The sequence below is a fragment of the Daucus carota genome, chromosome 2 (assembly GCF_001625215.2).
Source record: "Daucus carota subsp. sativus chromosome 2, DH1 v3.0, whole genome shotgun sequence".
NCBI classification, from domain to species: Eukaryota; Viridiplantae; Streptophyta; class Magnoliopsida; order Apiales; family Apiaceae; genus Daucus; species Daucus carota.
In genome coordinates, this window is record NC_030382.2 from 39,045,167 (window position 1) to 39,057,321 (window position 12,155).

Genomic DNA, 12,155 nt, shown 5'->3' on the forward strand with positions numbered 1-12,155 from the left:
TAGTTTATTTTAAAAGAAAAATTATATTTAAAAATTTAATAAAATTAATATACTGTAAAAAATTCATATTAAACTATTATTAAAAATAAATAATATAAAATATAATTTATAATTAATAGGCCCGTGCTTCGCACGGGCTTTTACGCTAGTTATATTACATAAAGCCCAAATTTTGGAAGTGATCCTGACATAGTTCATATATTTGCACTACTTCTTGATCAGTTAATATTTTGTAATTTGTAGTGACTATTTATATTTTAAGTCAGAAGTTCCAGTATTAGTATTATTCAGAAGTCCACGCAAGTGATGTAACCTATTGAAATCTAGATCAAAAATTCAGGATGTTATTGATATATAATTTTTGATTTCTGAACTATATTTGTAAACGAGACCGAATCGAGTTCGAGTCGGGTTCGAGTCGAGCCGAGTTTCTGTTATCGAGTCGGGTTTTATTCGAGTTCGGCATATATTCGGTCCGGCTTAATTATCTTAACGGGTATAATATCTTGTCCGAGCTCGGCTCGTATACGAGCTCGAGCCAAGTCGGGTGTTAATAAACGAGTTTGAGCTCGAGCTGCTCGCGAGCAACCCAGCTCGAATTACAGGCCTAATCGAAATAATTATTTCACGACACGTGTAATTTTTTTTAAAATTATCTCATTTCAGGTAATTTATTTTGAAAATACATTTTCTTATATATTTTCAATTACTTTTTACAAATACATTTTTTTTAAAATTATCTCATTTCAGGTAATTTATTTTGAAAATACATTTTCTTATATATACTCATTCTAGATTCAAAATTATAAAATTTATATTTAACAATATTTTCATTTGATGTTCATGCGAATATGTCACAAGTGTTACTTATTTATAATCTAAATTGTCAAATTTAAAAAAGATCGATTTCGTTACTTTTAGTATTTACATAACATATAATTATGAAATTATATGAAAAGAAAGAGAAGGAATAACCAATTTAAAAAGTTTATAAATACTCCATTAGTTAATCATATAATTTTTCAAAATTAGTGACTCATTTGAAAGTTACTAGTGACTTAAGTAATGAATTAGCAATTTTACTAGGCGATGATTACAATACACAACTTGATATATATATATATATATATATATATATATATATATATATATATATATATATATATATATATATATATATATATATATATATATATGGCAAGACAATTTCTTTCATGAATCAAAATCTTTATATGCAAGTATATAATTCGTCTGCCACACATTTTTCTTCTAACACACATAATACAGATATTTATAATATACATATTATTTATATATGATAATCTTTGCATATTAATACTTGAGATTACGAACTGCAAGCACATACGAAAATATTTATGTGAAGATCTACAATGATGAAAAAGCTTTCGATTCATGTAAGTATTCACTGTTAAAGGTTAGATCTAATAATATAGATTATGATGGTAATCATCGTTTTATGTGCAGATTTTACTTAAAAAGATAAAGATCTGTGTAATTCCGACAGTATTATTAGATCTTTTCTCAAGCAATGAAGATAATACTCCAAAATCAACATCATCTCATTTAATTGCTTCTGAGGTAAGTGAGGATTTGATATTCATATATTTTGTTATGAAATTTATTTATCTTAATAGAATTGTGATTAGGCGAAATTTAAGCAAAACTGAACCAGATCTAGATATGGCAATCGGGTCGGATCCAGCAGGTCTTTGTATATTAAATATACAAAGAGTGTGTTTGTGTAATCTTATATGTTTGGACCAAGAGATATTTGTTTACATGTTATTTCAGAATATTCACCAAAATTTTAAACTAACATTTTTCTTCTAAAATTCTGTATATAAATTAAAGTCGTTTTATATATCATTTTATATGATTTATTATTTTTGGTGTCTTACAGATAATAAGGCAACTCCAAAGGGAGGAACTCTTCGAGCAAAATGACACTCATGGCATGAACAATGGAATCGTGAGAGAGTATGTCAATCTTTTATTAATCTAGTTAAAAATAATTCACATTATTAATTTCTTGATGTGCAACTTCTTACAACTTGATTATTTTGTAAAGATAACTCTGCCGGCGGTCTTCTCTCCTCCTTCCTCACCTCCATTCCGCTCCCTTGTTAGTTCTGCTGGTCAAGTTTCATTTGTTTCCCAAAGAGCTGCCTGGTACTTACAAACCCATCTCATTCATCTTCAAGATTGGCAAATCAGCAGAATGTTTCAAAAAGAAGAGTCAATACTGTCAGCACAAAGACGGGTCATATCTCCGATACGTTTAAGTTCTTCGTAAATGTGTTGATTTACAGGATTTCGTTACTTTTGGTTAATTGTCCTCCATAGGAGTATTAATTTATTAATCTTTGCAACTTATTATGTAATTAAATGTAATTTTCAATAGATTCTTTAAAAGTTGTATTTGTGATTGCATATATGGTTGCTAGCAGTTGTAGATATAGTTGTAAATGTCAATTCTGTATTTTTGCAATTTTTTTCCATAAAATAGTACTTTTACAGTTATTATTTGAAAGATATTTTTTTTGCAAAAATTTCTTAAAAATTTTTTGTAAAAAAGCTATCTAGACTTGAATATTTATTAAGAAACCCCTTATTTTTTTTTTAATTCAATTGTTTCATAGACGAAAGCTGGTGTTGCTTTAAGAGCATCAACTGAATAATATAGGTTTTCGGAAAATCACGAGAATTATGATGAACATATATGTCGGTAAGTTTTCTACAATTAGATTTTATGTTTTGTTTTCTATTTTGACTATCATGATCTTGATAATATTTTCTTGATGATATCATGAACTTGAAAATTACAGAACAATTTAATAAAATTTTATATTTAGATAAATATGAAAAATTTGCAGTTGAAAAGAAATGATAATAAATGCAATTTAAACAACATCAAGATTATAAGAAAATCTTAATTCAAAGTTTAGCTAAGTTGTGTATAATACTGGGGAACTCCCATCTCAGTTCTGATCCTTCCTCCACAGTGAGTCAATCCTTCGTGGTACATAGCAGCCGGTGAGAATAAGTGGAGAATTTGAAAGGATATGATAATAGATAAAAGACATCTTCATAAGTGTATATATATGGCTACTGTATATATCTGTGTAATAATAAGAGAATATAGAGAGTAACTCTTAAACCCTTCCTTGACTATTAATAGCCCAAGGATTAGGGTTTATGAATGGGTACCTTGAATTCCAACCATACACCCGTAGGACTTGATTATTTACACGTGTCTTGGTGACAGTGATCGGACGATGTTTGGAACATTCTGGAATATGCTTTTATTATCCCAATAATTGACCGTTACAAAGTGTCTTTGGCACTTTGAGGTTTTGATTTATTTCTTAGATAGCAAGTATCGATTTTTGGGTTTATATTGATATTGGGCCGTTGGACCGAGTTGATTGTTCCTGGACTAAACTTATTTATAGGACCATGTTTCTTAGCGGGACTGAGGCATCCCAAACCAGATTGGTCCCCTTTCTAGGATCATGCGTCTTGAAAAAATTAAACTATTCTCAAGCCCACTCCTAGGATCATGCTTCCTAGTGGGACTTGGTTCCCTGAACCAGGACTGTATTTGATCTTGGCACCATGAAGCTATAGCTAGGTTGAATTATATCCCATCAACACCTTTATATTTATTGATAGGATAATTTTTAGTGTGTATTCATTGATAGACATTAATAACCACTTCTTGTTTATTTAGCTCAAAAATTTTGATTGACGAAATATTCTGTGTATGTAGAGATCATCATTATTAAGAGAATTAGAGCCAATAAATATCCATCATTTAGATAAAAAGAAAAGTAAAAATTGATTAGCTCCAAGCTTAGCAGTTAAGAATGAGCCGTTAGGATAGCATGCTCTTCTTTCTTGCTCTTTTGCAAACAACTGTCACCAGCTCCTCACGACATCTATGATTCAAGGTCATTTTAATACTTTTGCAGAATGGCTACAACATCTGTTTGAAATTTGAACAGCGGCAGGAAAAGGAGATTCATATTCATGTTATTTTATGTTGGCTACTGTGGAAAAATCGGAATGAAGTCATATGGAAGCAGTGAAGTACCAGCCCTTCAGAACTAGTGAACTCGGCAACCTCTACTCTTAACCAATGGAAATCTGTTCAAGATAAGAACTATGATTGTTATCTGAGTTTTATGACTCCAGAAAATGGTCGGGAACAGTGGCGCCAACCTCTGCAAAATAATTTTTTTTATATCGTTCAAAATATAATACATAATTTTTTAGGGATCACAGGAGGTAAAGTAGCTGTTAAAAACTAATATACACATTGTTATCTCTCAAACTGTTAAAGTTAACGGCAGCTTTAGACGGAATAGTGACTAGAGGTTACAACTTGCACAAGAATGTTAAGTGTAGGGTGCATATTGCCACGTTTTAAATTTCAGGTACTAAACTGCGTTTGAAGCAAAACTAGGGTTACAAAGTGTAATTAACTCGCAATAATATTAATATATACACAAATGTGTTTGTAGTGTTCAATTAGGTAGTTGAATTAAAGCGAATACTGAAGGTGGAAGATAATCATTAAAGAAAGCAAAGGTATGCAAATAATTGGTGATAAATATGCAGAATGATTAAGATACTATACCTTGGATTGGGAAGGAACATCCACTAGGTAAAATGTAAAATAAAAGTAAATTGAAATGTTAAGAACATAACTTCTTTCTCCCTGTCGAATATCACTTATAAAATACTGACAACACCCCTTACATATTAAGAATTTCAATACTCTAGTAAATCTTCCCATCAAAACAATAGCCCAAGATATATTGCTAGACGAAACTAAACAGGTCAGAGAAGCATCGAATCATAAATAATACTAATACTGTATCCCCTTTGGAGTTATCCCCATTTCTCGACAAACATATATAAACAATAATTGTCAGTTTCCAACAGCCAACACTGACAAAATTCCATCTCCACAAAATAAATAATCACATCGACGGTAACAACAAAAGTAAGTTTCCAATCACCACACTGACAAAATTCCAGAGTCTAGACAAAATAAATAATCAAATCCATGGTAAATATGGAGAAAACAAAAAAAAACAATTAAAGAGAAGTAACAATTTAATTCTTACTTGATCAATCTTTATTAAAAACAAGAAGGAAGCAAAAGCCCATGACAAACAAATGCCATCACAATATAAACAATCACCAGCAGCAGAACTATCAGCATAACTCTGCATGAAAATAATTAATATGTTAACTGCCGATCTTTTAAACCCATCATTGAAGACATCATATTGGTGTATCCTATAACAGAGGTCAATTTAATGTGCTATTCTGAAAGAGATTGGAGCTTGTGTAGTGTATTCACTAAAGAACTTAAACAAACCCAAATAGAAAGGAAGATGAAAAACTTATCAACATGGCATAATATAGCACTTGACCACCATATTATAGTCCTAAAAGCTAGCATCTCATTTAGCCGATTCTCTAACAGAAATTTCAGAATCGACAAGAAAGAATAATTAGTAAGAGTAAGTCAAAGGTAAGGGCAACAAAACTGCCAACCTTAATTACATCACGACTGATACAGACATTAAGGATATTTTAATAACATGGAACGGTCAACCAAAATGTCATCAAAAGACTTTCAAGATTGGGAACTCACTCCTGACCTTAAAGTTTTAAGGTTTGGCATTTACTCATTTACAATCCTAAAGTTTTGATGTTTTGCTTTTCAGCAACTGCATTTCTAAATATGTTCTTTGTCCTCAATTTTATGCACCTGATATTGTTACTTGGATATCAAATTCAGACTTTACATTATCCAATAATTAGTACTCTTAACTAGTAAGACCATTATTCCTACTTTACACTATTCCAATGATAAGTATAGCTTGCGCCAGAAAAAGAAACGATACAGGGGATATCATTCATATATTAGTCGTCCATCTTTAGAAAGTTAATAGTGAAACATATGTATATAGGTTAGGATACTAACATACTTGTATAATTCATGCAAAAAAGTGCTTTGAAGTGTATCTTGAACATATCATGAAGAAAAGTGTTAAACATTATTATTTCAAGGTCAGGACATACGTGAGCTTGACGTTTTTCCACCACACAGTACTTCTGAAACGACGTGTCTGCTTTCTGAAGCGAAAAGTATTTCCTTGCAAATTTTCTGTTTTATCAACTAGCAACTCCAAGCGATCACCTCTCTCTAAGACTTTATCAATATTCTCAATCATGACATTCCTTACCTGTTAATGGGAATGTTAATCAGCCAACTTCCATCTAATTTTAACTCCAACTAAACATTGAACACTAGAGTGAAAAAGGAAATATTGGCTAGAATTCATAACTTAGAGACAATAAATAAATAAATTGGTCTGGCAAATAAATAAATAAATAAATTAGTGACAATAAGAGGTTCATTTTAGCTCAAGAGAAAAAACAGAAACAGATCATTCAATGAGAAAATTTTGGCAACATAAATATAAAAGGATAGACAAACTACTGGCCTGGGTATTGCAAGCTAATTATTATTACATTACTCGTATTTTTTTAATTACAAATAAACCTTATTATAATATAGATTCCTCCAGGTATACATTCTTGAAGGCATTTCTTTCGTAGCTCTGTTCAATTATTATTTTTTCTGTGAACGCTGTATCAAAATTATAATTAATAATATTCAAAATATTACTCCCTCCGTCCCACCCAATTCTTTACATTGGGATTGGGCACACATGTTAGGAAAAAGTATAACGTAGTGTGAAAGAGTAAGAAAAGTGGGTATAGTGTTTAATTGATAGATTGGGAAAGATGGATGGAAGTAGTGGGTGGGATAACATTTTATATTATAATAGTTTACTATTTTAGAAAGTTTTGAAATGCAAAGAATTTAGAGGGGCATCGTAAAAAGGAAAGTGTAAAGAAATGGATGAGACAGAAGGAGTACTGATTATGTAAAGCCAGCTAATTCACTCATTCCAAAACCATAATCTGAAGCAATTTTGTTTGTCTTAGTTAGAAAGAATGTGATTTTTCTACCAAGTTATAATGGTGTCACGTTCTTAACAAGAGGCTGTCAAGGAAGATAGGCATTCCATAAAAAAGCACATTTGAAATTATATTCTGCTGTTTAATGCTACTTGTTAATTGTTATTAATATATTGGCTCACACTCTCACAGGTAATTGTGTTCTCCGCATGATAACAAAAATCAGGTGGGAGCCAGAAATTTGATTAAAAGTCCGATGCCTAATAGCCTAAAGGATAGGGAGCTTAAACTTGAGGGAATTGAACACTTTTGAATTTGAATCAATTGACAAGATTATTCAGACGAATAAAATTCCCCACAATTAGTGAAGCAGACACCTAAAAGGAGGGGGAACATGTTCACTGTGTCGTGTCCACCTGATTCATTTCAGATCCAAAACGTGTGATGTTCTCAGAGACAAATGATGATATTGGAAGATGATATTTAAATATCTAATTCAGGACACTCTTTGTCTATGCTTTCTTACTCTCCGAGAACAACTCAGGCAATTACTATCGATTAGAAGAACACTGCAGCTAAATGAGCAATCAAGGAATAAAGATATTAATTTAAAACTACTTAACAGGACTATATAAGATGTTACAATTCCTGATTACTATGGAGCTCAGACAGTAGTAACTTGTAGATCTTACTAGCTAAGAACATGCAGATTTATATTCTGATTTTTTAATCTTAATTATTATTCGGAGTTTTATCATATTAAAACTTCATCCACTTTGTGTGCTTCGCCTCACTAAAAATGATACTCCCTTATTTCTCATCACTTATCCATATTCTAATTTGTGTTTTGCAGTAACCAACTTCACACTAACCTGGCTCATTTCTCCTTTAAGTCGGTTTATCCTGTCGGCATTGGGATCACTTGAGTAATATTCCATTTGTTGGCTCATCACCCTTGAAAATTCATCATTCATAGCATAAGCTTGGGCTGAGAGAACTGCTCGACCATAAGTCCTAACAAATCTTTGGTGAATGTCTTCCATAAAAGCAAAAGGAATTCGTCCTGTAGAGAAAATAGAAATCAGAACACAGAGATTGTATGAGCACACGAAGCAACAATCAGGTGAAGATCCAACAGAAGACATAGCTTGCCTAATCAATGGCATACATTCTACCAAGATCCAACAGAAGAAATGCAGAGCCTGCAGAAAAGCTGAAATCAAATAGTTGTGACTTGTGAACCAGTAGATGGCCGTATGTCCACATCATCTAATTTTGATTTGCTCCAATATATCCGGATATGAGTTTATTTATAATATTCTCACACCTTTTTATACATATATCTGTTTCATTATCCTGTTTGTTGTTCCATACATCAACAGTACAGTGTACTTCTCACAAACACAATATTTCTAACAATTTAAGTTGATGGGTATGCTCAACAACTAACTAGTGAAAACATAGTATCACATAATATGGGGAATCAAAGCTTTATAGTACATTATTGTATTTTGAGTTAAGGTGGTTCATATAATAGTAATACATCTTCTGATTGATGATGATCAGATACATTCTGGGAAGATGAGAAGAATTACGATGAAACAGTAGGCATTACCACTAATAAAGTAGGGAGAAACAATATGAAACAAAGATCTTATCATAATCAACTTATTGTCGATTACAATAGAGTGGAGGCTTATTTAGCCAACAACTGGGTAACTATCTTCACACGGAAACTGATATAATAAAGCCATTATCTAGTAATACTATTAAATATCATCCAGTAATACTATATAGAAGTTGTGGGCCCAAACAAGTAGTTTTACACCTTAACTAGGCATTGTCACTGTCTACCCAATTGTCAATTTAAAAAGGTAGTCTAAAGTCCCTTACTGGGCATTGCTAGTCTGCTATATTACCTAAGACTTCTTTATACAAACATGTAACTTTAGACCCTGAATTGTCCCCTACTAACTAGTGAATCAACTGATTTTCCGAAATAAGTATGCCACCTAACATAAATTGGTTTTTTCGTTTGAACTGCACAAAAAGTAATGTATTGTCATGTGCCTTACTAACGGATGTTAAACAATTTAGCAACCAAAATTCAATAAATCTAAAGCATATACTTCTAAATATACTACACACTGATCGCAATGCTAATGCTCTCTACTTTGCAAAGTCATCGCTTATCACATCCGACAACAAAATCAATCCTCAACTAACAATCATCTACTAACTCTAACTCCACACTCAGATCCTAACAATTATCAAAATTAACATCACAATTACCGAAAATAACAAACAGAATTACGCAACAATACATCGAAAAAAAACAGAAAAATAAAACAGAAATCATACTTCCAGCGTTCTCATCAGCCATACAAAGCACAGTGAGTCCATCCGTCCTCTTAACATGAAACACGTAGCGATCTTGTGAATACGACACATTCATATCATCATTCCCGGGAGCTTTTTCGAGTATTTGTCGCGCAATCGCGCTTGCATTGGTCGTCGTGCCGCTAAACTCCGCCAGAACCACCGATCCTCTCGCCACCAGTACATACAGAATCGCCATATCTATCACAACTGGATCGAATCAACAAATTGAATTATAATATATACATTAAAGAGCTAGGGTTTTGAGGAGTGATGGATTGGGAATTGAAATTAAAGTTTATTAGTAGTAGTGGATGATTGATGAGCTAGCTGTAGATGTTGGTGTGTTGACCCATTCATGGCTGTTTTGTGCTTTTTGCGTATGTGGTTGTATCTTACGCTTTGTGTTATTTCAATTCAATATAATTTGTGATGTGATTGATACTTGGTGATTTCACATTACATTTGCTGGATTTATGTGTTTTTTGAATTTGAATTTCATGGAGGTCGGCATCTTTAAAAAAAACAAAAATTTTGAAATAAAAACTTTTTAATATTATTAGCTCAAAAATATTTAGTAAAGTATGTAAACTGGAACATACAAACAACAAAATCATTTCCTAGGCTTAGCATGTTTGTCTGGGTTTAGAATCAAGATTTGAAGTTATTTTTAAATGTAGTTATAAGGCAAATATTAACTTAAAATCATAAATTCGTAGAATGTGATTTTTTGATCATTTTATTTATTTTTGTGTGTAGAAAAATCAAGTTTAATTCTAAAATAAATAATCTATCAAATTTATTTATTTGAATTATTTTTTTAATAACTCATAAGTCAACTAAAAAATAAAATTGTCATGTATATATGGTCATAATTTTAAGTCCACACGCTTGTTATACTTAAACAAACAATATAAGTAAAAAAAGTTAAAAATGACAATTTAATATATTTTTTTTTCTAAGCAAAATATATTAAGAGAAAAAGGACACATACCCCGCGAAAGGAGGACAAAAATCCCACCAAAACAACAGAAGGCAGAAAGCCTAGCAAGTGCAAGCAAACTAGCTAGCTAACATGACTATAAACACAGGACCTGCTAATCAATGGATTACAATTAATACAATAGATCAGTAAGCTGATTGTCCTCCCTTATCCATTTCTTGAATTTAACACAAGTGAAAAGCTTTTCACGAACAATCCTTTTAAGCTGAGAAATCACATGAAAAGAAGCATGTCCAGGATCATGATTATGGAGACGAAAGTTTCGTTCCTTCCACACCAAGTACACAGCAACAGAGAGATAAAGACTGCCAATTAATCTTTGTCGTTTGCTAATAGCTGGATGAAAAATTGCACCAGTTTGACATTGAGTCCAATTATGAGAGAAATCAACAGGACATGCTCTTCGAATAAGGTCGAAATAAGGACAATCAGAAAATAGGTGTATGATAGATTCTCGGCCATTACACAGGAGGAGACAACCTTTTGAATTTTTTAATAGGGAGATAAAGGCCATTATCATTCATTTTTGAATTTGTTCTTCCATGTAGTATGGTCTCACATGCAGTATGGCTGGACAAGTTGCTTTCAGACAACTATATCCTCCTGGTGAGGATTTTGAGATTGTTTATAATGATGTAAATACCGCATTAAGAACTCGGGTTAGTCCTTTAATTGATCCTGCAAATATAAAACTCAGACATATAGGATTGGAAGAGGTTTTTTTTGTGATGTTTGGTTAGCGACTCTTCATCAGACAGCTGAAGATTACGAAGAATATCATGAAGTGGCGGTAAAGATGTTGCATCAGATTTAGCTTGTGTTTGGCTAAACTTCTTATAAGTGCTTCTGGGTTTCTTTTAGCACTTTAAGCAGTTTCTACTTTTTACGTAGTGTTTGGCAAAAATAAGCAGAAGTGCTTTTTTTGGGTTTTTAAGTCAGAAGCTGGAAGCTAGAAGTGTAGTTTTTTTGAGCTTTTTCAGTGATTTGCATTTGTTATGAAGTTTTAAAAATTTTAATATATAATAAACTTTATTTATTAATAATTTTTTTTATTTTAATAATTTGAATTTTTTTAAAATTTATAAATTTAAATTACCAAACACTCAATTGACTTATAAGAAAAAGTTATCCAAACACTTTTAATAACTTACTCACTTATCAATTATAATTTATTTCTTTATTTTAAACAATAAGTCACTTCCTTTAAATTAAGTCAAACGGCCTTATTTTGTTGTTATTGTTTGTATGTTTGATGTGTAACAGGGGTTGGCAACCTATAATTGGTCGATATATAGCTGAAGTGAATGTTTAGTAATTAGAGTTGCCCGTGGTTCGGGTTGGACGGGTTATACGTTAAACTCTAACTCAACCCATTTAGTTTGATCTTTTAAATTTTTAGCCCAACTAAAGCTCGATTTAAATTTCATCGGATTGGGTCGGTTAGAATTTATTTCGGTTTGGGTCGGTTTGGGTCGGTTAGAATACGTTATTAGAAAATGAGCGTGAGGTAAGATCAATTAGTTTTGTAATTTCACAATTTTTTCGAAACATGTTGAGCTCATTGTCGAGTTTGTTTGCCAATAGCTTAGTTCTTATTAAGCGGAACTCATGATTCATTCAAACTAGAAATTGTTTCAGAATTTAAGTAATATGTGATATAATATTAGTTTAGATAGAACGACACATAAAATTATTTCAGTAAAAATAAATAAATTAAATGAAAATTAAATAAAATATGCGGGTCGAG

General features: G+C 31.7%; 1 protein-coding gene and 1 long non-coding RNA gene across 4 annotated transcripts; one reads left to right on the forward strand and one right to left on the reverse strand.

The window, feature by feature from the left end:
* Positions 1–1,791: 1,791 nt before the first annotated feature.
* LOC135150659 (uncharacterized) lies at positions 1,792–2,451 on the forward strand. The gene is made up of 2 exons (XR_010288885.1): positions 1,792–1,998; positions 2,090–2,451. It is a non-coding gene; the product is annotated as an uncharacterized LOC135150659 (long non-coding RNA).
* A 400-nt stretch (positions 2,452–2,851) lies between these two features.
* LOC108210155 (vesicle-associated membrane protein 711) lies at positions 2,852–9,810 on the reverse strand. Of its 3 annotated transcripts, none has more exons than XM_017381433.2 (5): positions 9,388–9,810; positions 7,899–8,089; positions 6,121–6,284; positions 5,154–5,255; positions 2,852–4,167 (listed from the first exon to the last, which is right to left on the reverse strand). In XM_017381433.2, the coding sequence occupies exons 1-4, from the start codon at positions 9,602–9,604 to the stop codon at positions 5,168–5,170; spliced, it is 660 nt and encodes a 219-aa protein (XP_017236922.1). In that variant the 5' UTR covers positions 9,605–9,810; the 3' UTR covers positions 2,852–4,167; positions 5,154–5,167. The 3 variants fall into 3 exon arrangements, with proteins under 3 accessions (XP_017236922.1, XP_017236920.1, XP_017236921.1); XM_017381431.2 differs by having other exon boundaries at positions 2,852–4,244; XM_017381432.2 differs by lacking the exon at positions 2,852–4,167 and adding an exon at positions 5,023–5,067.
* Between the last annotated feature and the right edge of the window lie 2,345 nt (positions 9,811–12,155).